We start from the raw sequence: 27,099 nt of genomic DNA, 5'->3' as shown, positions 1-27,099 counted from the left end.
CTAGAAATCTCTGTTTGCAAGCTTCAGATTGACACTTACTTTTGATATTTCTGCATTTGCATCTGTTCCTCTACGGAGTAATTCACTTACAATGTCTATGTATCCAAATTTAGCTGCGAAATGAAGTGCTAACCATCCCTAAAATCATTACAATTATTCGAGTTTGTATCATGTTTATGTAACTAATTGTGTCCAACTTAATTGATTTAAATGATCAAATTTGATTACTATGGTATGGTGACAAATTCGTTGATTTTTTTCAATGATATTTCATCGAAAAATAGTTTTCTTCATATTAGCGTATATGACAGTTTTTTCCTTACCTTTTGGTTTCTCGAACTTTTGCTTCTGAAAGTCAATTGTGCCGAATGTTCCAACAAAACTATGGCTTCCATGAATTATTTCGATTCTATTAGGACAAATTCAGTAATAATAACAAAACTGCAGCGAGGATGTGTATGCCGTATGTGTGGCTGTTCTTTTTTACTCCCTATTAGATAATGCTTAAACATTTCAATAAATATGTAGCTTGCATTACTTATTTAGTAAATAACCGCTAGAAAAAAATATATTTAATAATATAATACTCAAACCCAAGATTTGCAATTTGTTATTAACATGTATCTCGTAAGGAACCGTCAAATTCAAAATTGACATTTCGTAACCAAGGAGCCGACATTAAGACTCGCTGAAATCAGCTGATATGCGAAAAATGCAACAGAAAAGAAACAAAATAAAACAAACACTTCCTCAAAAATCTAACATAATAAGAATTTTGATAGTTTACGTGCAGCAATGATACATTTTGATATTTCGAATCATTAAACGTATATTTAAATCATTGCCATGCACTTTTTATTCGCTTACCGTATACGACAAAAACGTTGTACATCTGTGACCGTATATATTTTATGTAGGTTTCTCAAATCAATCATAAAGTTATTCAGCAATTGAAATACAATATACAAAACGTGTATTAAAATTTAAAAAAAAAACAAACAAGCGAACTCTTTTTTTTTCTATTGTTCAAAGGCGATTATTAATTTTTCATTCGTTTATGCTGATTGTTCTAATACTTATATTTAGGTTGTATAAGCATTTAAATGTTTAATTATAACATTTATCCAGTTTGATTCAATGTTGCTCCCAAACCAACAATTATTGATCCTTACTTAAGAATAATACAAAATATATGAATATACTCACGTTTGTAGTTTTACCGTTGGGATCTGCATCATGATCAAGGAGAACAGTGACTACTTCCGTGAGACCATTTTCTGATGCCAAATGTAGTGCTGTCCAGTCCTGTGCAGCAATGATACATTTTGATATTTCGATTCATTAAACTTTTAATAAGTAATATCTTTAAATCATTGTCATGCACTTTTTATTCTCTTACCGTATACGACGAAAATTTTTACATCTGTGACCGTATTTATTTTATGTAAGTTTCTCAAATCAATCATAAAGTGGTTGAGCAATTGAGAAATACAATATACAAAAACGTGTGTTAGGAAATTTGAAGAAAAAAAAAATACTCTATCTTTTTTTACTTTAAAAGGAGATTTTTAATTTTTTATTCATTCATGCTGATTGTTTCAATACTTCTGTTCAGATTGTAGAAGCATTTAAACGTTTTATTATAACTTTTATCTAGTTTGATTCAATGTTGATCCCAAACCAAAATTATATGAATGATCATACGTAACAACTGGAGCAGGTTAATCCGCCCTAGATAATTATAAGTCACACATGCTGTCACCCGCTTCAAACTATTAGCTGCAGAAATAAAATTAATTTTGCTTTCTCATAGTAAATTTCCATTTTGTAAATAATAATAAAACTTAAATGGAGGTCAGGTTCCAAATATTTTCTACCATTCTCAGGCACAGTTTATTTAATTTTTCAAGCTGTTACGTTCAAAACCGCTCGATTTTTATGCTAATAAATACTGTAAATGCATTATATGATTATTTTTGTGTTTGTTTCATTGTTGTAAAACTGTTTCATTAATAAATAACCAACGTTTTGTTATTCATATTTTACATTTTTATGTCTAACATGTTAAAAATGTTCAGTTTAACTTTAAAATGTTTTCGTATTCACAGAAAGAAGATTTATACATTTATACTACTGTTTTGTTGGACATTTCAATAAAACATATTAGATACTCAGTTCTGATTCATATCATAGATTACAGGGAATGTGAAAGTCTTCTCCAGGTGTAGGGACTAATTTTCACTAAAACCATAACATGAATTAACTCATTAATTTAATACTCACGTCTGCATCTTTGGAATTGGGATCTGCATCCTTGTCAAGGAGAACAGTAACTACTTCTATATGTCCTTTCTTTGATGATAAATCTAGTGCTGTCCAGCCCTGTGCAGCAATAATACAATTTGATATTTCGAATCATTTAACCTAAGTGATATATTTATATCATTGTCACGCACTTTTTATTCGCATACCGGATACGATGACAACGTTTTACATCAGTGACTGTATTTACTTGATGTAAGTTTCTCAAATCTATTATAAAGTTGTTGAGCAAATTAAAAAAAAAACAATATACAAAAACATGTGTTAGAAAATAAAAAAAAAAATAACCGAACTCTTTCTTTTTTTGATTTTAAAATGCGATTTTTTAATTTTTCATTTGTTAATGCTGATTGTTCAAATATTTCTATTCGGGTTGTAGAAGCATTTAAACGTTTAGATATAACGTTTATCCATTTTGATTCAAAGTTGCTCCCAAACCAAAATTATTGATCCTTACTGAAGTATACAAAAATTATATAAATATACTCACGGCTACAGTTTTTACGTTGGGATCTGCAGCATGGTCAAGGAGAACAGTGACTACTTCCGTGAGACCATTGTATGATGCCAAATGAAGTGCTGTCCAACCCTGTACAGCAATGATATATAATTTGATATTTCGATTCATTTAACTTTTAATTAGTAATATCTTTAAATCCTTGGCACTCTTTATCTCTTACCGTATACGACGAAAACGTTTACATCTGTGACGTATTTATTTTATGTAAGTTTCTCAAATCAATCATAAAGTGGTTGACCAATTGAGAAATACAATATACAAAAACGTGTGTTAGGAAATTTGAAGAAAAAAAACTACTCTATCTTTTTTTACTTTAAAAGGAGATTTTAATTTTTTATTCATTCATGCTGATTGTTCAAGTATTTCTGTTCAGATTGTAGAAGCATTTAAACGTGTTATTATAATTTTTATCCAGGTTTATTCAAAGTTGATCCCAAAAAAAAATTATCGATCCTTACTTAAGTATAAAAAATCATAAGAATTAACATACGTAACCACTGGATCAAGTTAATCGGCCCTAGATGATTATCAGTCACACAGGCTGTCACCCGCTTCAAATTAGTTGCTTTTGAAATTAATTCAATTTTGCTTTCTTAAGGTAGATTTCCATTTTATAAATAGTTATAAAAATTAAATGGAGGTCAGGTTCTAGCTCTTTTTTTTAACATTCTCATTCACAGTTTTTCATATTTCTGACTGTTACATGTACATTCAAAAACCGCTCAATTTGTATGCTTAAAAATACTGTAAATGCTTAACTAATATTACAGTCCTAAGTATGAAATCGTTCAAATTATAATGGCATATTATTATTCTAAACTGTTTCCCAAAATTGATCGCCCTGAAGATCATAAAAAACATTTTATTAAAATAAAGTATGTCAATAAAGGTTTTTATTTGTAAATATTGCCGGTATTTTTAACGACCATTCTGTTAAAGACCAAATTCCTGGATATTTTTATAATACTGAATTCCCTCTTATTTGTTATATTTACAAGAAATCTACCCGAAAATATGTGTTTAATAATAGCCAATTGTGTAAAGAGTTAATTATTATTAAAAATACACCTATGTCATGTAATTGCAGTAATTCCGAATACACTTGTGGTCCCATTTCCCATGTCATACTAGGAGACCTGAACATCGTTCGCGACCGAGAGTTAAAATCATTCCTCAGTAAAGGACCTAAATATCGTCCCCCGTCAATTATTATTTGGAATGAGTGTCGTAATATCATCCACGACTCACTCCGTAACTACTGTTTGAAATGGTTAAAACAGGAAAAAAGCTGACAAAAATCTTTGGACTCTTTTTTTAGTTCCGTAATGAAGATAGTTGATATTCGAATACAACATTTTAAAGAACATTTTACACTTAACAACAACCATAAAAACCCTATTTCGAGTATCAAACATAAACTGAAAGAACTAGCCAAGGAATTTCTTTTTGTCTCGGCTGATAAAGCTGCTAATAACATCATTATTGTTTGACGTAAATTTTATATTGAGGCTCTGCAAAAGGAAATCACGAATTCACCAACATTCCAACATACTTCATTTTCATAAAACGACATCTGTAACAAACACGAAGTTTCAGCTACTTCTTTACAAGCAGAACCAAAAAAAAATGTACAATGAAAGTCCCAACTTTGTATTGGCTTCCGAAGCTACAAAAAAAAACCTTACAAATATAGATTTATTTCATCTTCAAGCCATTGTTCCACTACTAAATTGTCTATTTTACTTACTAGTACACTTGGTACAATAACAAAAACCTGATAATAAATTGTTCAAATAAGGCCTTTGAAAATAGTGGAATTAATTACTTTTGGAGTGTCAAAAACTCGTTGGAAGTATTTGATAAATTGCATGCATATATTGGTGATTTTGAATCTGTTCAAAGTTTTGATTCGTCTACCCTATATACCACTTTGCCTCATATTCTTATCAAGAAAAATTCACATCCAAAATTAACTGGGCATTTAAAAAGTCAGAATGCGAGTACATATGTTCAAACTCTTTTAGGTCATTTTTTAGTAGCAATAAACAAAGGAACTATGTCAATTGAACATGCTTTGATACTATATATGCGCTTGAATTTTTACTTGATAACATCTTTGTTCGCGTCAAGTTGTTGGCATTCCAATGGGGACTAACTGTGCACCACTTATTGCGGACCTGTGTTTGTATTGTTATGAGTTGCAATTTATTGCTAAAATTAGCAAAGACCCATCGAAACAACATTTGATACAAAAATTTAACAATACTTTTAAATATTTGGATGATATATTGGCTCTCAATAATGACGACTTCACTATGTATACTAAAGAAATTTATCCTTTTGAACTTACTTTAAATAAAGCCCTTTCCTCGATCTTGATATTTTTATCATTAACGGAAAGATTAATACAAAAAATTATGATAAAAGAGATGAGTTTTCTTTCCTATCGTTAATTATCCATTTTTAGATGGTGACGTTCCCCTGTCAAATCTTATGGTGTTTATATATCTCAAATTGTACGATTTACTCGTGTATGTAACAATGTATTATATTTTAGCGAGAGAAATTTATGTATTACTGAAAAATCATTACACCAGGGTTGTCGATATCACAAACTAGTCAAAACATTTACTAAATTTTATCATCGGTATAAGGTAATAATTCGTAAATATAACTCAACATGCAGACATCTTATACGTTCAGTTATTTCACATCCAATCTTTTATGGTGATATTCTTCACAAAGCACAAAAATGTCAGTATTCACCTCAAAAGCTTACAAAACCTTTAAACAGACTTATTAAGAAGGGATACAGTGACGATAGTGTTGTCAGTCATTAAAGATTGCATATTTTGGCTTTAATATTGATTCACTTATAGGGACTTTGCATCGGAACTAAATACATTTATTTCAAAAACAGTTGTTGGCATGACACGGGTTATGTTCTTCTCATATATTTTATGATAGTATGATACTAAACCCCTAACGGTAGGGATTGTGCCTGATATTCATATGATGGAGACATAATCGTTCAATCAGTTTAATTGAGGTCTGGAGCTGGCATGTCAGTTAACTGCTAATAGTCTGTTGTTATTTATGTATTATTGTCATTTTCTTTTTTTTCTTTTGTTACGCTCTTTTGACATCGGACTCGGACTTCTCTTGAACTGAATTGTAATGTGCGTATTGTTATGCGTTTACTTTTTTACATTGGCTACATGTATAGGGGGAGGGTTGAGATCTCATATAAACATGTTTAACCCCGCCGCAATTTTGCGCCTGTCCCAAGTCAGGAGCCTCTAGCCTTTGTTAGTCTTGTATGATTTTTAATTTAAGTTTCTTGTGTATAATTCGGAGTTTAGTATGACGTCCATTATCACTGTACTAGTATACATATTTTTTTAGGGGCCAGCTGGAGGACACCTAAGAGTGCGGGAGTTTCTCGCTACATTGAAGACACATTGGTGGCCTTCGGTTGGTGTCTGCTCTATGGTCGGGTTGTTGTCGCTTTGACACATTCCCCACTTCCTTTCTAAATTTTATTTATATGGTTATTTTTGTGTTTGTTTCATTGTTGTGAAGCTGTATTTTTAATAAAATAATCACACATTTTGTTATTCATATTTTACATATTGGTGTCTAACATGTTTAAAATGTTCAGTTTTTAGTAAAAAAAGGTTTTCGTGTTCACAGAAATATGGTTTATACAGTTATAATACTGTTTTGTTAGAGATTAAAATGAAACGTGCGAAATACTGAGTTCTTATTTATATCATAGGTTACAGGTTATGTGAAAGTCTTCATCAGGTAAAGGCACTAGTTTTTTTCATGAACATAACATGAATAAAATCATTAACTATATACTCACGACTGCAGATTTTGCGTTTGGATCTGCATCATGGTCGAGGAGAACAGTAACTACTTCGATGTGTCCTTTCTCTGATGATAAATGTAGTGCTGTCCATCCCTATGCAGCAATGATACAATTTGATATTTCGATTCATTTAACTTTATTGATATTCTTAACTCATCGTCATGCACTTTTTTTCTCACAGTATACGACGTGAACGTTTTACATCTGTGACTGTATTTATTTTATGTAAGTTTCTCAAATCTATCATAGAGTTGTTGAGCAATGGCAAAAAAAAAAAACAATATACAAAAAACGTGAGTTAGGAAATAAAAAAAAACCAACCGAACTCATCATTTTATGATTTTTAAAGGTGATTTTTAATTTTTCATTCGTTTATGCTGATTGCCCAAATATTTTTGTCCAGGTTGTAGAAGCATTTAAACGTTTAATTATAACGTTGATCCAGTTTGATTCAAAGTTGCTCCCAAACAAAAGATCATTGAAACTTACTTAAGAATAAAAAAATTATATGAATATACTCATGTCTATATTTTGTACGTTGGGATGTGCAGCATGGTCAAGGAGAACAGTGACTACTTCCATGTGACTATTGGCTGATGCCGAATGAAGTGCTGTCCAACCCTGTACAGCAATGATATATAATTTGATATTTCGATTCATTTAACTTTTAATAAGTAATATCTTTAAATCATTGTCATGCACTTGTTATTCTCTTACCGTATACGACGAAAACATTTACATCTGTGACCGTATTTATTTTATGTAAGTTTCTCAAATCATTCGTGATTTAGCAATTGAGAAAAATAATATACAAAATCATGTGTTAGGAAATTTGAAAAAAACCCGAGCTCTGTCTTTTTTTTGACTTGCAAAGGGGATTTTTAAACTAGGATTCCCTCTTATTGTTTTAATGATTTTTCCGAGGAGACTTTGCTTCTGAAAGTCCTTGACGGCTGATATTTCCAAAAAAGCATTTACTTGCCGAATTGTAAATGTTTGGCTATTGTCCATATAATCGGTTCATGCACTGTTAGGTGTTAAATCGTTTTGAAAGCATTGTTTGTTTTTATATATATAATCGTTATAATTAAATTTAGATAAGCACTTCGTGGATTCAAATATCTCAGCAAAAGGAAATTTGTTTATATTTGGAATATATGAGTGGAGCATAACTCAATTTATAACTATATAAATTGATCATAATTAAAAAAAGTAAGTTTATCGATTAAAAATTAAGATGCCGTTTATCAATATGGCAATTGTAGTGAAGATGAGGATACAAACCATTTTTCATATTCCCAGGCAAAGTAATTGTTATAAATTTCAGGCTGTTATATTCAAAACCGATTGATGTTGCTGCTTATAAATAAGGTATTTGCTTAATAAAGTTACATTGTGTATGTTTGGTTTTGTTTTATTGTTGTACTACTGTCTCCTTCTTGAATTCCCAAATGTTTTGTTGTTCATATTCATTTTTTGTAAATATTGACAATGCAATTTCCCATAGGAACTCCTTTTACGGATAAAACTGTACCACTTTTACTATGAAGTTTTGAAAAAAATCCTAGAATTTAAAGTTCATATGCGCTACAATTTTTTGAAAGGTCAAAATATAGGGCTGTGCGGCATGTTTTCAACGTTTATATGCCCTAAACTTTTCATAGTTTAAATTTAGATGTGGTGTGAGTGCAACAACTTTTCATCCAAATAACAATTTAAAAGTAAGCCATTATAGGTCAATGTACGGCCTTCAACACGGAGCATTGGCTCACACCGAACAATAAGCTATAAAGGGCCCCAAAATTACAAGTGTAAAACCATTCAAACGGGAAAACCAACGGTCTAATCTATATAAAAAACAAAAAAAACGAGAAACACGTATAAATTACATAAACAAACGACAACTACTGTACATCAGATTCCTGACTTAGGACAGGTGCAAACATTTGCAGCGGGATTAAACGTTTTAATGGTACCAAACCTTCTCCCTTTTTCTAAAACAATAGTATAACATCACAACATAGAAAAACACACGATAAAATATCAATTGAAAGGCTTAACTCAATCAAAAAATGTAGACTAACACACTATGAACGAATAAATCTGACCTGCGATACCTGAATGCAAATACATAATTAATAAAATATTAGGGACAAACATTCAAGGCCAAAAAGCAAAATACAAGTTAAAAGAAAGCCTTGGCAAGACACCACCGCGAAATACTTAATAACCCTTAGAAAATAATCGTTTTTGAAAAAAAACCCGGTTTTCATAATATGCACAGGTAAATGAAAAATAAGTTTGTCGTTTTAGGTATACTACTTCTGTGTATATAAAATTTTCCAATATTTAGGAATACAAAGACAGTTCTGTCAAATAAATACCTAATTTAACACTAGATACATATGGGGTGAATATCAACAATAAATCTATACAATTAGAGCTAGATAAAAAAAATCCCTGTACAAATTTGAGGAGAAAAATTTTGATGTTGATACAAATTTAGTACAAGGTAGTGAAAATTAGTAGATATTCCAAATAATCAAAGATGGTATATAGACAATATCCATATTAATATAAAATAACAAAAAAGCATTACAACTAGTATCAACAGGTCAAATTAACAAGAAAGTACGATTTGAGAGTACTCGCAGTTACTGACAGCTAGTTAAAAGCCAAAAACAATAAAAAAAAATCATGCATCAGAGTTTAAAATCAACTAAAACACATCACAGGGATTAAGTATTTTAACGTCATGTACAGTCAGAGAAGACATGACTTGTGCAATGCCAAAAATATATGTATCGACAGGAAGTAGGATAGTGAGGAGCGACTTCTTTAGAGATAGAAATTAACGTGTGTGTGTCTCTATACATCCCGCCTCAAAATAAGATAGAATTTAGTTATGTTTTAATTTGCTAATGACACAATCGATATTAGTGCCAATATAAACTATACTCAGAGATCTAATTACAATATTTGTACGATAACCCTTACTTATAAGTTTGTTTAAAGGTTCGATGAGTTTACACGGATCACATAGTGATTTCCGCGCTTAAAGTACAATATTACCGTAAAATTTAGGTTGTGAAATATCATTTTTAATAATTTTCTACAGGTACAGCCAAATTTACTAATCAAATCTTTGTATCTATGAAAGAATTTAGTAAAAGTTTTAAGTAATTTATGGTATCGAAATCCCTGACACATTAATTTCCCAGTGATGCATTGATTGCGTTTGTTGAAATCTATGACATCAGAACACACACGGGCATACCGAACGAGTTGGAATATATAAACACCGTATGATGGAGCAAAAGGCACATCGCCGTCTAAAAAAAGGAAAATTAACAATAGGAAATGAAAAATCGTCTCTTTTGTCGTAAATTTTAGTAAGTAATTTCCCGTTAGAAATTAAAATTTTCAAATCTAGAAAAGGGCAACTGCTGATGTTTATGTTAGATTTAGGTAAGTTCTTTTGGGTAAATTTCGGAAGTATATCTGGAGAACTCTGGATTATTCAACGAAAAAATATCATCCAGATAACGGTAGGTATTTTTGAATATATCAACCAAATATAACAATGATGAGTCTTTACTGAGTTTGGTCATAAACTGAGATTCATAGCAATGTAGAAATAAATCTGCCATAAAAGGGGCACAGTTAGTGCCCATATCAATACCTACTACCTGACGATACACTTTATCTCAGAAACGTACATAAATGTTATCTAGCAGAAAATTTAAAGCTTCAATTTTATCCTCACATTTCCAGTAAGTGTATCTAGCATACTTTCCTTTTTCGTTACAGAAAAAGGCTTTAAAAAAGTTACAGCAAATAAAATTACAATGAGATTTTTCGAAAGATCATTTCATCAAATACAAAATCTTTCTCTTTATAAGATTGTGTAAAAGTGTAGTGTACAGAGTAGAAAAATTATAACTGTCAACAGAATTATAAGGACCATCAAAAGCATGTATTTTATCTAAAACCTCTAAAGTTTTTTTAACACTCCAAAAATAATTAATACCATTATTTTCATAAGCTTTATTACAAAAGTTAATAACCAGTTCTTTGATAGTAGTAAGGGAGGTAGTTAGAAGCACTGATAGATTAGTAGTAGAACACTTACTCACTGCGGAAATAAAACGGAATTTAAATGGGTTTTTGTGTAATTTCGGTAACCAGTACATGTTCGGAAGATGCTTTAAGCTGGGTGGTGGCAGTGGTATGCTTGTTAACGATTTGACTCTCTGTGGTGCGTATGGACCTGAATGTAGAGGAATTGATAATTTCGTTTTGAAGTACTTCCGTGTAATATATGCGTCACATCACCACTACATTATTGGCTGCTTTGTCTGCCGGTACGAACACAAACCGCTCTGTGAGTACCTTGAGTTTATTTTTTATTCTAGAAATGGGAATATCTTCGATCCTTTTATTAATTTCAGAATTGTTTTCTAAATGAGATATTCGAATATTAACAGTATTCATAATTTTATTCAAATAACTGTCTAAAGATGTTTTATCCGATTTTTCACGTTTGCACCAATTTTTACAGTAGGCAGACAGAGCGTCTTAAATGACCTGACGACACTGTTTCCAATCTATTATAGATAGAGGACGGTATTTCGGTCCTTTCTTTAGAAAAGTTATGACTTCACAGTCTTCGATGATGTTGAGGTCTCCTGTAATAACATGACCATAGGGAACATATCTAAAACTAAATGTTTAGAAGTCTCAAGTGGAAGGAATATTATTTTCTATATTAACGTCTGATGTAATTGACGCATAATTAAAAATCAAATTTCTGCTCGTTTTTTTTATAAGAATATGAAATAATGGATTGTTCTATATTATCAAAATATGGAGGCATTAAGCTATAGACGGAAGAGTCATTGAATATGCTAGACAAGTTAATAAAATCAATACCTCTATTTATATATTTTAATTTAAGAAAATGTCGTTTATGATTTTCAGGTTTATCAATACTAGGAAATAGCCTGTGATGACAAAAGGCTGTAATAATACGGGTGTATTCATAAAATGGGTAAAAAAAAAGGTTCACACTCCAGAACAATAGCATATATTTTACTTATAGGTATCTGACCCAGTTTGCATAATACTTGATGTTTACCATTATTTTTTATAATAGATGACAGATCAGCAAGTGTATAATTTATACGATGTTTAATGCGTTGATTACGGTTTTTGCGTTTACAATGAAACCTATTATTTCTAAGTCTTTTATCAACAATATTAATAACATCGATAGAAGTTTTAGATATGTTCCCTTGCCCTAATATTTTGTCATTGAGACCGAGAGGATAAGCTGTTTGAAGTCTTTTTATCCAAAACAATTCGCGAACTTCGCGTGCTTTTTCAAATTGCTTGTGTGATTCTCCTGGCTGTTTCTGAACGGTTTCGAGGGGTTGGAATTTTATATATTTAAGATTGTGATTATGCTTATCTTAATGTTGTTATACTAAACTTTTGCATTTTTTGGGTCTACGAAAGCGGTAGAGGTCTTCTTGATTTCTTCTGTAATATTCTCGTACCGTCTGTCCCACATATTGAATACCACACTTAGGTTGGGTTCAAGTTACCACATATATAATGTTTTGAGTCTTTCAGGTAATATCACAGAAAGAGAAGAGCGAAAAGGTTCTCCCGTTCATTGTTGACCTTATAGTATTTTGAGAAGTTAATCTAAACAGGTTAGTCATTTTTTGGCATTGCACGGGAAAATTTGTGGATTTGTGCATTTTTGTTTAATAATCTGGCTGTAGTGGCATTACCAATACGTTTATTTATGCACGTCACGGTGACGCAAAACTCAAGTTGAAATAATGACCAATAGTTAGTACTATACTGTTTTGTGAAACCCAAAACTCTTTTTCATTCTTTTCTTTATTAATAAATACTTCTAAGCAGTTATGCATATACTTAACCTTTCTGATAATGATTTTTTTTTATATAGGCCTACTATGAGTAAATAAGTTAAGGTTGATTCAATGTTGAATCAACGTTCCAATTACAACTTTGAAATGATCAACATTAATTCAACGTTGAACGTTGGTTTATTCCTCAACGTTGAAAATGTTACGTTGTTTCAACGTTGAATATACGTTGATCACATTTCAACCTCATTTCAACGTTTATTAAACGTTGAGTGCCTGCTGAGTAGAAGTTGTGTTGTTAATAAAAAAATTTCCATTCCGTAACATGATGATTATTAAATAGGTGTATAGGAACAATACAAAAGACCTTAGGTTGTAACATTGAATGAGGATCACAGTTACGGGATAGGGAATAATAGGGAATGCAGTAAAGAACTGTTATAAAAACTATTTTAAGAGGCCCGACGTAAAGATTTAAATATAACAAAACTGAATTATATAACAAACACAGGGCAAAAACAGAGGTTGTAAAAAATCTTAGTTAAACCATAGCAGGGGGCAATAATGACAAAGCACGCATGGATGAGTATGAATACATCCAAAAATATAAGGGCATACCCTACAAGCACGGGGAACCATTCTACTGCATCCACACAGGACGAGTAACAAACCCTGCAGTAAATATTTGTGTATATTTACTGGTAACATTCTAAAGTTTTGTCTCTATGAGATGGAACACAGAGAGCATAACTGGGAACCAGTATGTAAACAAATTTAATTTTCTATGAATATTCTAGATCTCCCCAAAAGAGGCGTGGTTTAAGAAACAGCTCTATTTACAAAGTGCAACCTATACAAACATTTATTCCAATAGAAAACTCTCTTAAATTAGTTTTTCTTACATTAACACTGATTTATCAGAAATGTAGCCTTGAAGAAATCACTGTGTATACTCGAAGTTTTTTTTTACTGATCATTTTATACCCCCTCCCCTGTTTCAATTTTTAAAAGAATTTGAAAACAAGATTTTATTTATTGCCAGCTTGCCCTATTTGCATATTTTCTGATATGAATCTGTTTAAAACTGTTTTGATAACATATTGAAAGCATATCAGAATACTATAAATGTTATGTTTAGCAGTCAATCATTACAACATTCGAGATTGTATTAAAGTATCCAATCCTGCCTCTGTCTCCAGTCCATATCTTACTGTATGCATATTTGTCAATTAAAGTTCACATTTTCTACCTCAAATGGTCAATTTAAAATGCTTGACACAACAGTATCATCTGTAACCATTTATCTGACACAATTTACCTGATAAATATACTAGAAGTGTTCAAACAAAGCCATATTTTCAATAGTTGTATGTATGCAGATACCAGTCTGAGATATTAATTCACTTAAAATGTTTTAAAGATGACTACTACATTTAACATCTGATTTTTGCATAACTTCAAAGCATTGTTACTGTTTTCTATATCAAGAACTTAAAATGCCGTGGTGACAAAAAAGCAGATTTCGGTGTTACGGCTTACTTTTGGGTTATCGACAGGACACAAACACCCCTTAAATAAAATTCAGAGAGTATCTGTGAATTTATGCTGAGTCATCATATCTAAGGTCCAGGATTCTATCAATCTTCATGAAATATTTATAAAACTTTATATTTGAGTTAATTTCTTTAAAATCTGTGAGATAAAGCAAATTTGCTAAAATTCTGAAAGTTCTCTTTTTTCACACTATATAGGTTGCATTTTACATACAGGACTGTGGAAATATTCTAGATCTCCCCAAAAGAGGCATGGTTTGAGAAACAGCTGTATTTACAAAGTGCAACCTTAAGCAAAGCGATTTTGTCATTTTGAAGGAAAAAAGAATATGACAAAAAAAAAAACGAACTCCTAGGCAAATTAAACTAGAGGCTCCAATGAGCCTGTGTCGCTCACCTGATATTTCTATTTACAATTGATTCACGGAATAATGCAGGTTTTACACGTTTGCTTTAGTTTCAAAACTGCATTTCCCCCCTATGTTCTATTTTTAGCCATTTCTGTCATTTTGATTGGTAGGCAGGGTCATTGGACACATTTTTCACTAGATATCCTAATGCTGATTGTGGCATCAGGAACAGATTTTTTAAAAAGATTACAAAAATTTACGAAAAAAGTTAAATTTGTGTATACAGTGCAATAACTCCTTTTGTGGTCAATTGATCATTTTGGTCACGTTGACTTATTCTACATCTTACTTTGATGAACATTATTGTTGTTCACAGTTTATATTTATCTATAATGATATTCAAGATAAAACCAAAAACTGCACTTTCCTTACTTTTACTAATTCAGGGGCAGAAAAACAACAACAGCTTGTCTGATTCGTCTGAAATTTTCAGGACAGATAGATTTTCACCTGTGCTAAACACTTTTTATCAAATGGCAAATTTTCTCTAAATGCTTTAGTTTCAGAGATATAAGCCAAAGAATTCATTTTACCTCTATGGTCTATTTGTAGCCATGTCGATCATCTTGATTGGCATGAGGGATGGGTCATTAGACACATTTTGTATACTAGATACATTAATATTGATTGTAACCAAGTGTGGTTAGATTTTTCTCAGTAGTTTCAGAGTTTTATAATATAATAAAAATGTACAAAGTCTTATTAAAAATTTACTACAAAGGACAATAACTCCTTGCGAGGTCAATTGACCATTTCTGCCATGTTGAGTTATTTGTAGATCTTACTTTGTTCAACAGTTCTGCTCTTTTCATTTAATGTCTATCTATAATAATATTCAAGATAATAACCAAAAACTGCAAAATTTCCTATTTGTCTGAAAATTGTAGGGCAGATATACCATGAACTATTAAACAATTTTGCCTAGTCCGATTTGCTCTAAATGCTCTGGTTTCATAGATATAAGCCAACAAACTTATTTTACCCCTATGTTCTATTTTTATCTATGGCGGACATCTTTGTTGGCAGGAAGGATAATCGGACAGATTTTATAAACTAGAAATCCCAGGTGATGACTGTGACAAGTTTGTTAAATTTGGCCCGGTAGTTTCAGATGGAAGATTTTTGTAAAATAAAACGACGGACGACGGACAACTGACGACGGACGACGGACGCGAAGTGATGAGAACGCTAAATAGGCCTTTTTGGACCAGGTGAGCTTTAAAGGAGAATTGCATCAACACTGAAAAAATCAAACGACACCAATCAACTGAACAAGTAAAAAAACAAAAGAGGGAAAGTCTATACAATCTAAGAAAAATATAACGACAGCAATGACCGAAACTACTAAAACGTAACTATTCCAAAAAGAAGTTTACAAAAATTGACTAAAAAAACAAGAACCGTAATTGGAACAAGTAAAAAGAACTGTTAAAAAAATTGAAATTCATCAACAAAGACAAAATAAACGATATAAAAAATCAACAGAATAAGTGAAATGTAACTGTTAAAATTGACAATACATGTATTCTTCTTTTCTATCAAAGGTTTTAATTGAATACTCAGTTTCTGATTAATATCATATGTTACAGTGAAAATGAAAGTAAACTATATTTGCCTCCTTCATCGATAAGATATATTTTTATTGAGGAATTTGCCAGGACATAACTTAATACTCACGTCTGTATTTTTTATGTTTGGATCTGCTGCATGGTCTAGAAGAATAGTAACTACTTCCTTGTGTCCATGTTTCGATGACCAATGTAGGGCAGTAGAACCCTGCAGTGATGATATCATTTGATTTTTAAAAATATTACATTTTAGTGATAAGTTATTTTAATTTAATTTTTGATGCATAATTGTGAAAGTGTATCTTTATTACTGGATTAAAAGACAGTCTTTATTATGTTTATATTGACATCACTTAAGTTTATTGAAAGGCTAGTTCATTTTATTGCAGTTTGACATCAGATTATACATCAATACAGGAAAGGCAAAAGTTTAAATCCCAAAGTTAACTATGCGATGCCTTACAGAACTTAAGATTGTACTAACACCTTCATCCTGCTATTGATTTTTCCAAGATATAGGGGAAGGGTAATTTTCTGTGACACTTGTGCACAACGATAATCCAAGATACATCTTCTTCGGACTCTTGATTTGATGTTATATATTTCTAAAGTCACAGTCGGTAATATAATATTCGTGGAAAATTCTAAGTTGGTGGCCTCCCTACTAATTGATATACACCAAGGAACCGCAGTGACCAAGTGGTGTAAGTATTTCAACTTTTGTATTATTAAACTGTCAACATTGAGTTTGTGAGTTGTAGTCCCGCACGTGGAAGGTGCACTCGACTCCAATCCTAATTGACTAGGATTGTGAGTTTACCCACCGATGGTAAATTTACCAAAAACGTCCTGTACCAAGTAAGGAATATGGATATTGTTATATAATAGTTCGTTTTACATACTAATGATGTGTTTCTGTTGTGTCGTAGTTCTACTCTTATATTTGATGTGTTTTCTTCAGTTTTAGTTTGTAACCCGGATTTCTTTTTTTTTCAATCGAGTTATGAATTTTGAATAGCGGTATACTAATGTTGCCTTTATTTGTTTTATTGTTGTGCTAGTTGCGGCATAACGTTACAAATCACATGAGATTAAAAAGCAGCACATCATAGAAAAAAGTAAAAATCCTGAAATTCTCAAGATGCCGTCTCATAAAAAGATAACATTTAGCATGTTTAGTATACAGCTCCATGCTAATTGTTGTTAATCACGGACAACTGACGACGGACGACGGACGCGAAGTGATGAGAAACGCTCAATAGGCCCTTTGGAACAAGTGAGCTTTAAAGGAGAATTGCATCAACACTGAAAAAATCAAACGACATCAATCAACTGAACAAGTAAAAAAACAAAAGAGGGAAAGTCTATACAATCTAAGAAAAATATAACGACAGCAATGACCGAAACTACTAAAACGTAACTATTCCAAAAAGAATTTCACAAAAATTGACAAATTGACTAAAAAAAACAAGAACCGTAATTGGAACAAGTAAAAAGAACTGTTAAAAAAATTGAAATTCATCAACAAAGACAAAATAAACGATATAAAAAATCAACAGAATAAGTGAAATGTAACTGTTAAAATTGGCAATACATGTATTCTTCTTTTCTATCAAAGGTTTTAATTGAATACTCAGTTTCTGATTAATATCATATGTTACAGTGAAAATGAAAGTAAACTACAATTGCCTCCTTGATATGAATTTTCTTGAGGAACATGACACGACATAACCTCATTAACTTATTACTCACTTTTGTATTTTTTTCGTACATCATTTATAAAGTTGTTGAGCAATTGACATAACAATATACAAAAACGTGTGTTAGGGAATTAAAAAAAAAACAAAAAAATAACCGAACTCTATCTTTTTTTTTGATTTTCAAAGGCGATTGTTATTATTTTTTCATTCGTTTATGCTGATTGTTCAAATATTTCTTTTTAGGTTATATAAGTATTTACACGTTTAACTATAACGTTTATCAAGTTTGATTCAATGTTGCTCCCAAACCAAAAATCATTGATCCTTACTTAAGAATAAAAAAAAAATATATGAATATACTCACGTATGCAGTTTTACCGTTGGGATCTGCAGCATGGTCAAGGAGAACAGTGACTACTTCCATGTGACCATTGTCTGATGCCAAATGTAGTGCTGTCCAGTCCTGTACAGCAATGATACAATTTGATATTTCGATTCATTTAACTTTTAACTAGTAATATCTTTAAATCATTGGCACTCTTTATTCTCTTACCGTATACGACGAAAATGTTTACATCTGTGACCGTATTTATTTTATGTAAGTTTCTCAAATCAATCATAAAGTGGTTGAGCAATTGAGAAAAAAAAAATATACAAAAGCATGTGTTGGGAACTTTGATGAAAAAAACCTACTCTATCTTTTTATAACTTTAAAAGGAGATTTTTAATTTCTTATTCATTCATGCTGATTGTTTAAATACTTCTGTTCAGATTGTAGAAGCATTTAAACGTTTTATTATAACTTTTATCTAGTTTGATTAATGTTGATCCCAAACCAAAATTATATGAATGATCATACGTAACAACTGGAGTTGGTTAATCCGCCCTAGATAATTATAAGTCACACATGCTGTCACACGCTTCAAACTATTAGCTTCAGAAATAAATTTAATTTTGCTTTCTCATAGTAAATTTCCATTTTGTAAATAATAATAAAACTTAAATGGAGGTCAGGTTCCAACTATTTTCTACCATTCTCAGGCACAGTTTATTTAATTTTTCAAGCTGTTACGTTCAAAACCGCTCGATTTTTATGCTAATAAATACTGTAAATGCATTATATGGTTATTTTTGTGTTTGTTTCATTGTTGTAAAACTGTTTCATTAATAAATAACCAACGTTTTGTTATTCATATTTTACATTTTTATGTCTAACATGTTAAAAATGTTCAGTTTAACTTTAAAATGTTTTCGTATTCACAGAAAGAAGATTTATACATTTATACTACTGTTTTGTTGGACATTTCAATAAAACATATTAGATACTCAGTTCTGATTCATATCATAGATTACAGGAAATGTGAAAGTCTTCTCCAGGTGTAGGGACTAATTTTCACTAAAACATAACATGAATTAACTCATTAATTTAATACTCACGTCTGCATCTTTGGCATTGGGATCTGCATTCTTGTCAAGGAGAACAGTAACTACTTCTATATGTCCTTTCTTTGATGATAAATCTAGTGCTGTCCAGCCCTGTGCAGCAATAATACAATTTGATATTTCGAATCATTTAACCTAAGTGATATATTTATATCATTGTCATGCACTTTTTATTCGCATACCGGATACGACGACAACGTTTTACATCAGTGACTTCATTTACTTTATGTAAGTTTCTCAAATCTATTATAAAGTTGTTGAGCAATTGAAAAAAAAACAATATACAAAAATATGTGTTAGAAAATTAAAAAAAAATTAACCGAACTCTTTCTTTTTTTGATTTTCAAATGCGACTTTTGATTTTTGATTCGTTAATGCTGATTGTTCAAATATTTCTATTCGGGTTGTAGAAGCCTTTAAACGTTTCGATATAACGTTTATCAAGTTTGATTCAAAGTTGCTCCCAAACCAAAATTATTGATCCTTACTGAAGTATAAAAAAATTATATAAATATACTCACGTCTGCAGTTTTTACGTTGGGATCTGCAGCATGGTCAAGGAGAACAGTGACGACTTCCATGTGACCATTTACTGATGCCAAATGTAGTGCTGTCCAGTCCTGTGCAGCAATGATACAATTTGATAGTTCGAGTCATTTAACTTGAGTGATATATTTATATCATTGTCATGCACTTGTTATTCTCTTACCGTATACGACGAAAACATTTACATCTGTGACCGTATTTATTTTATGTAAGTTTCTCAAATCATTCGTGATTTAGCAATTGAGAAAAATAATATACAAAATCATGTGTTAGGAAATTTGAAAAAAACCCGAGCTCGGTTTTTTTTTGACTTGCAAAGGAGATTTTTAAACTAGGATTTCCCTCTTATTGTTTTAATGATTTTTCCGAGGAGACTTTGCTTCTGAAAGTCCTTGACGGCTAATATTTCGAAAAAAGCATTTACTTGCCGAATTGTAAATGTTTGGCTATTGTCCATATTATCGGTTCGTGCACTTTTAGGTGTTAAATCGTTTTAAACGCATTGTTTGTTTTTTTATATATAATCGTTATAATTAAATTTAGATAAGCACTTCGTGGATTCAAATATCTCAGTAAAAAGAAATTTGTTTATATTTGGAATATATGAGTGGAGCATAACTCAATTTATAACTATATAAATTGATCATAATTAAAAAAAGTAAGTTTATCGATTAAAAATTAAGAAGGCGTATAGCAATTATATAAGTTATGGTATTTCATTGGCTTCTTGTTTTTGTGTATGTCAAAGCGTTTATCAATATGGCAATTGTAGTGAAGATGAGGATACACACCATTTTTCATATTCCCAGGCAAAGTAATTGTTATAAATTTCAGGCTGTTATATTCAAAACCGATTGATGTTGCTGCTTATAAATAAGGTATTTGCTTTATAAAGTTACATTGTGTATGTTTTGTTTTGTTTTATTGTTGTACTACTGTCTCCTTCTTGAATTCTCAAATGTTTTGTTGTTCATATTCATGTTTTTTTTTATGTTTTACACCGTTCGGATTAAGGTTGCTTTTCTGTAAATATTGACAATGCAATTTCCCATAGGATACTCCTTTTACGGATAAAACTGTACCACTTTTACTATGAAGTTTTGAAAAAAATCTTATCCTAGAATTTAAAGTTCATATGCACTACTATGCCCTGAACTTTTCAGATTTTAAACTTACACTGATTTTCTTTACTACCCCTACTGAAGGGTTACAACAGATATCAATGTAAACAATATGCACATAGATATAGGAAGAAGTGGTGTGAGCGCCACAACTCTCCATCCAAATAACAATTTAAAAGTAAGCCATATAGGTCAATGTACGGCCTTCAACACGGAGCATTGGTTCACACCGAACAATAAGCTATAAAAGGCCCCAACATTACTAGTGTAAAACCATTCACACGGGAAAACCAATGGTCTTATCTATATAAAAAACCAAAAACGAGAAACACGTATAAATTACATAAACAAACCACAACTACTGCTCATCAGATTCCTGACTTAGGACAGGTGCAAACATTTGCAGCGGGATTAAACGTTTTAATGGTACCAAACCTTCTCCCTTTTTCTAAAACAGTAGTATAACACCACAACATAGAAAAACACACGATAAAATATCAATTGAAAGGCTTAACTCAATCAAAAAACGTAGACTAACACACTATGAACGAATAAATCTGTCCTGCGATACCTGAATGCAAATACATAATTAATAAAATATTAGGGGAAAAAAGCCTTGGCAAGACACCACCGCGAAACACTTAATAACCCTTAGAAAATAATCACTTTTGAAAAAAACCCGGTTTTCATAATATACACGGGTAAATGAAAAATAAGTTTGTCGTTTTAGGTATACTACTTCTGTGTATATAAAATTTTCCAATATTTAGGAATACAAAGAAAGTTCTGTCAAATAAATACCTAATTTAACACTAGATACATATGGGGTGAATATTAACAATAAATCTATACAATAAGAACTAGATAAAACTTCCCTGTACAAATTTGAGGAGAAAAATTTTGATGTTCATACAATTTTAGTACAAGGTAGTGAAAATTATTAGATATTCCAAATAATCAAAGATGGTATATAGACAATATCCATATAAAAATAAAATAACAAAAAAGCATTACAACTAGAATCAACAGGTCAAATTAACAAGAAAGTACGATTTGAGAGTACTCGCAGTTACTGACAGCTAGTTAAAAGCCAAAAACAATAAAAAAAAAATCATGCATCAAAATCAACTAAAACACTCCCAGGGATTAAGTATTTTAACGTCATGTACAGTCAGAGAAGACATGACTTTGTGCAATGCCAAAAATAATTGTATCGACAGGTAGAATAGGATAGTGAGGAGCGACTTCTTTAGAGATAAAAATTAACGTGTGTGTGTCTCTATGCATCCCGCCTCAAAATAAGATACAATTTAGTTATGTTTTAATTTGCTAATGACAAAATCGATATTATTGCCAATGCTATACTCAGAGATCTAATTATAATATTTGTACGATAACCCTTACTTATAAGTTTGTTTAAAGGTTCGATGAGTTTACACGGATCACATAGTGGTTTTTCGCGCTTTAAGTACAATATTACCGTAAAATTTAGGTTGTGAAATACCATTTTTAATAATTTTCTACAGGTACAGCCAAATTTACTTATCAAATCTTTGTATCTATGAAAGAATTTGGTAAAAGTTTTAAGTAATTTATGGTATCGAAATCCCTGACACATTAAGTTCCCAGTGATGCATTGATTGCGTTCGTTGAAATCTATGACATCAGAACATTCACGGGCATACCGAACGAGCTGGGATATATAAACACCGTATGATGGAGCCAAAGGCACATCGCCGTCTAAAAAAAGGAAAATTAACAATAGGAAATGAAAAATCGTCTCTTTTGTGGTAAATTTTAGTATGTAATTTCCCGTTAGAAATTTCATTTAAATCTAGAAAAGGGCAACTGCTGCTGTTTATGTTTGATTTAGTTAAGGTAAGTTCTTTTGGGTAAATTTCGAAAGTATATCTAGAGAACTCTGGATTATTTAACGAAAAAATATCATCCAGATAACGGTAGGTATTGTTGAATGTATCAACCAAATATAACAATGATGAGTCTTTACTGAGTTTGGTTATAAACTGAGATTCATAGCAATGTAGAAATAAATCTGCCATTAAAAGGGCACAGTTAGTGCCCATAGGAATACTTCTACCTGACGATACACTTTATCGCTGAAACGTACATAAATGTTATCTAGCAGAAAATTTAAAGCTTCAATCTTATCCTCACATTTCCAGTAAGTGTATCTAGCATACTTTCCTTTTTCGTCACAGAAAAAGGCTTTAAACGAGTTACAGCAAATAAAATTACAATGAGATTTTCCGAAAGACCATTTTATCAAATACAAAAACTTTCTCTTTATAAGATTGTGTAAAGGTGTAGTGTACAGAGTAGAAAAATCAACAGAATTATTAGACCATCAAAAGCATGTATTTTATCTAAAACCTCTAAAGATTTTTTAACACTCCAAAAATAATTAATACCATTATTTTCATAAGCTTTATTACAAAAGTTAATAATCAGTTCTTTGATAGTAGTAAGAGAGGTAGTTAGAAGCACTGATAGATTAGTAGTAGAACACTTACTCGTTGCAGAAATGAAACAGCATTTAAATGGGTTTTTGTGTAATTTCGGGAACCAGTATATGTTCGGAATATGCTTTAAGCTGGGTAGTGGCAGTGGTATGCTTGTTAACGATTTGACTCTCTGTGGTGCGTATGGGCCTGAATGTAGAGGAATTGATAATTTCGTTTTGAAGAACTTCCGTGTAATATATGCGTCACATCACTACTACATTATTGGCTGCCTTGTCTGCCGGTACGAACACAAATCGCTCTGTGAGTACCTTGAGTCTATTTTTTATTCTAGAAATGGGAATATCTTCGATCCTATTATTAATTTCAGAATTGTTTTCTAAATGAGATATTCGAATATTAACAGTATTCATAATTTTATTCAAATAACTGTCTTAAGATGTTTAATAAGATTTTTCACGTTTGCACCAATTTTTACAGTAGGCAGACAGAGCGACTTTAATGACCTGACGACACTGTTTCCAATCTATTATAGATGTAGGACGGTATTTCGGTCCTTTCTTTAGAAAAGTTATGAATTCACGGTCTTCGATGATGTTGAGGTCTCCTGTAATAACATGACCATAGGGAACATATCTAAAACTAGATGTTACGAAGTCTCAAGTGGAAGGAATATTATTTTGATATTATTTATTTTATATTGACGTCTGATGTAATTGACGCATAATTAAAAATCAAATTTCTGCTCGTTTATTTTATAAGAATATGAAATAATGGATTGTTCTATATTATCAAAATATGGAGGTATTAAGCTATAGACGGAAGAGTCATTGAATATGCTAGACAAGTTAATAAAATCAATACCTTTATTTATATAATTCAATTTAAGAAAATGGCGTTTATGATTTTCAGGTTTATAAATACTAGGAAATAGCCTGTGATGACAAAAGGCTGTTATAATACGGGTGTATTCATAAAATGGGTTAAACAAAAAAACAATTTCACACTCCAGAAAAATAGCATATAATTTACTTATAGGTATCTGACCCAGTTTGCATAATACTTGATGTTTACCATTATTCTTTATTATAAATGCAAAAATTGACTTAAAAAATCGATAACCGTAATTAGAACAAGTAAAAAGAACTGTTCAAAAAATTGAAATTCATCAAAAAAGACAAAATAAACGATATAAAAAATCAACAGAATAAGTTTAATATAACTGTTAAAATTGGCAATACATGTATTCTTCTTTTCTATCAAAGGTTTTAATTAAATACTCAGTTTCTGATTAATATCATATGTTATCTATGATGAGTTTATTTACAGTGAAAAATGAAAGTAAACTATATTTGCCTTCTTCATGGATAAGATATATTTTTCTTGAGGAACTTGCCAGGACATAACTTAAAACTCACGTGTGTATTTTTTATGTTTGGATCTGCTGCATGGTCTAGCAGAATAGTAACTACTTCCTTGTGTCCATTATTCGATGACAAATGTAGGGCAGTAGAACCCTGCAGTGATGATATCATTTGATTTTTCAAAATATTACATTTTAGTGATAAGTTATTTTAATTTATTTTTGATGCATAATTGTGAAAGTGTATCTTTATTACTGGATTAAAAGACAGTCTTTATATTGACATCACTTAAGTTTATTTAAAGGCTAGTTCATTTTATTGCAGTTTGACATCAGATTATACATCAATACAGGAAAGGCATAAGTTTAAATCCCAAAGTTAACTATGCGATGCCTTACAGAACTTAAGATTGTACTAACACCTTCATCCTGCTATTGATTTTTCCAAAATATAAAGAAATGGTAATTTTCTGTGACACTTGTGCACAACGATAATCCAAGATACATCTTCTTCGGACTCTTGATTCGATGTTATATATTTCTAAAGTCACAGTCGGTAATATAATATTCGTGGAAAATTCTAAGTTGCTGGCCTACCTACTAATTGATATACACCAAGGAACCGCGGTGACCATGTGGTGTAAGTATTTCAACTTTTGTATTATTAAACTGTCAACACTGAGATTGTGAGTTGTAGTCCCGCTAGTGGAAGGTGCACTCGACTCCAATCCTAATTGACTAGGATTGTGAGTTTACCCACCGATGGTAAATTTACTTAAAATGTCCTGAACCAAGTAAGGAATATGGATATTGATATATAATAGTTCGTTTAACATACTAATTATGTGTTTCTGTTGTGTCGTAGTTCTCCTCTTATATATGATGTGTTTTCTTCAGTTTTAGTTTGTAACCCAGATTTCTTTTTTTTTCAATCGATTTATGAATTTCGAATTGCGGTATACTAATGTTGCCTTTATTTGTTTTATTGTTATGCTAGTTGTGGCATAACGTTACAAATCACATGAGATTAAAAAGCAGCACATCATAGAAAAAAGTAAAAATCCCGAAACTCTCCAGATGCCGTCTCATAAAAAGATAATATTTAGCATGTTTAGTATACAGCTCCATGATAATTGTTGTTAATCATTCTCTTCAGGTTGTAAAAGCGTTTAAACATTTCAAATTAATGATGATCGTATTTTAAAAGTGTTAAGTCGATACCGCAATATACAATTATACAGTTTGTAATTTGGGTCATAAAGTTGTTAGTTCATAAGAAAGATATTAAATAAGACATCACTATTTAGTTGTAAATATTACGGAATTTGATGCGACTGTCTTATAAGTGAGAGGTTTAGCACTATAAAACTAGGTTCAATCCACCATTTTCTACATCTTAAAATGCCTGTACAAAGTCAGAAATATGACAGTTTTTGTCCATTCGTTTGATTTGTTTTGTCATTTGATTTTGCCATTTGATTAGGGACTTTGCGATTGAATTTTCCTGAATTCAGTATTTTTGTGATTTTCCTTTTTTCTTTTACTTATTACTCACGTCCACATTTGTTGCATTTAGATTTGCAGCATTGTCAAGTAGAATAGAAACTACTTCCTTGTGACCATTTGCAGCAGACATATGTAATGGTGTATTGCCCTATAATGGCAATGAACATACAAATTAGCATTAAAATATTTTTTTATGATATATTTATTGATTTTAAATTTTTTGAAGCATGTTCATGAAAGTGTATTATTCTTAATGGATCCTCAGACAATTTACTACAGAAGGATTCTTATTAAATCATTATTTTTTTAAAAAGGACACATTTTTTTCTCTGATGGCACTATGGGACAAGCGACATGGTAAAATATCAGCACGTGAAAGATAATAGGGAACATCCTGGAATTCGTCAGGGTTCACCTTACACAAAATAGCGGTAATTAGGCATATCCATGCTAATTGTTCATGTTGCTTTAATTGTTCTTTTTATGTTGTTTAAGCGGATAAACAAACAATGTTACTCTTTGCTTTGGTATTATTTTAACTTAATCCAAAAATATACATTATAGTTTACAGCCATATAGATTACTGTTGATATGAACGTTTACAGTCAGACCCTGCAAACCCTTATTTACAAACCCTGCAGTAAATATTTAGGTTTATTTACTGGTAACATTCCCAAGTTATGTCTCTATGAGATGGAACACAGGGAGCATATCTGGGAACCAGTATGTAAACAAAATTAATTTTCTATGAATATTCTAGATCTCCACAAAAGAGACGTGGTTTAAGAAACAG

The 27,099-nt window shown here is 31.1% G+C and overlaps 1 protein-coding gene across 1 annotated transcript; it reads right to left on the bottom strand.

Annotated features, from left to right (window-relative positions):
- LOC139484330 (ankyrin-3-like) lies at positions 1-26,881 on the bottom strand. Its single transcript, XM_071268068.1, has 8 exons — positions 26,876-26,881; positions 26,356-26,454; positions 19,812-19,910; positions 19,285-19,383; positions 18,212-18,310; positions 2,284-2,382; positions 1,207-1,305; positions 1-138 (listed from the first exon to the last, which is right to left on the bottom strand). The coding sequence occupies exons 1-8, from the start codon at positions 26,879-26,881 to the stop codon at positions 1-3; spliced, it is 738 nt and encodes a 245-aa protein (XP_071124169.1).
- Positions 26,882-27,099: the final 218 nt, after the last annotated feature.

The sequence above is a fragment of the Mytilus edulis genome, chromosome 8 (genome assembly GCF_963676685.1).
Source record: "Mytilus edulis chromosome 8, xbMytEdul2.2, whole genome shotgun sequence".
Classification (NCBI taxonomy): Eukaryota; Metazoa; Mollusca; class Bivalvia; order Mytilida; family Mytilidae; genus Mytilus; species Mytilus edulis.
This window is presented reverse-complemented; position numbering and strand designations above follow the sequence as displayed.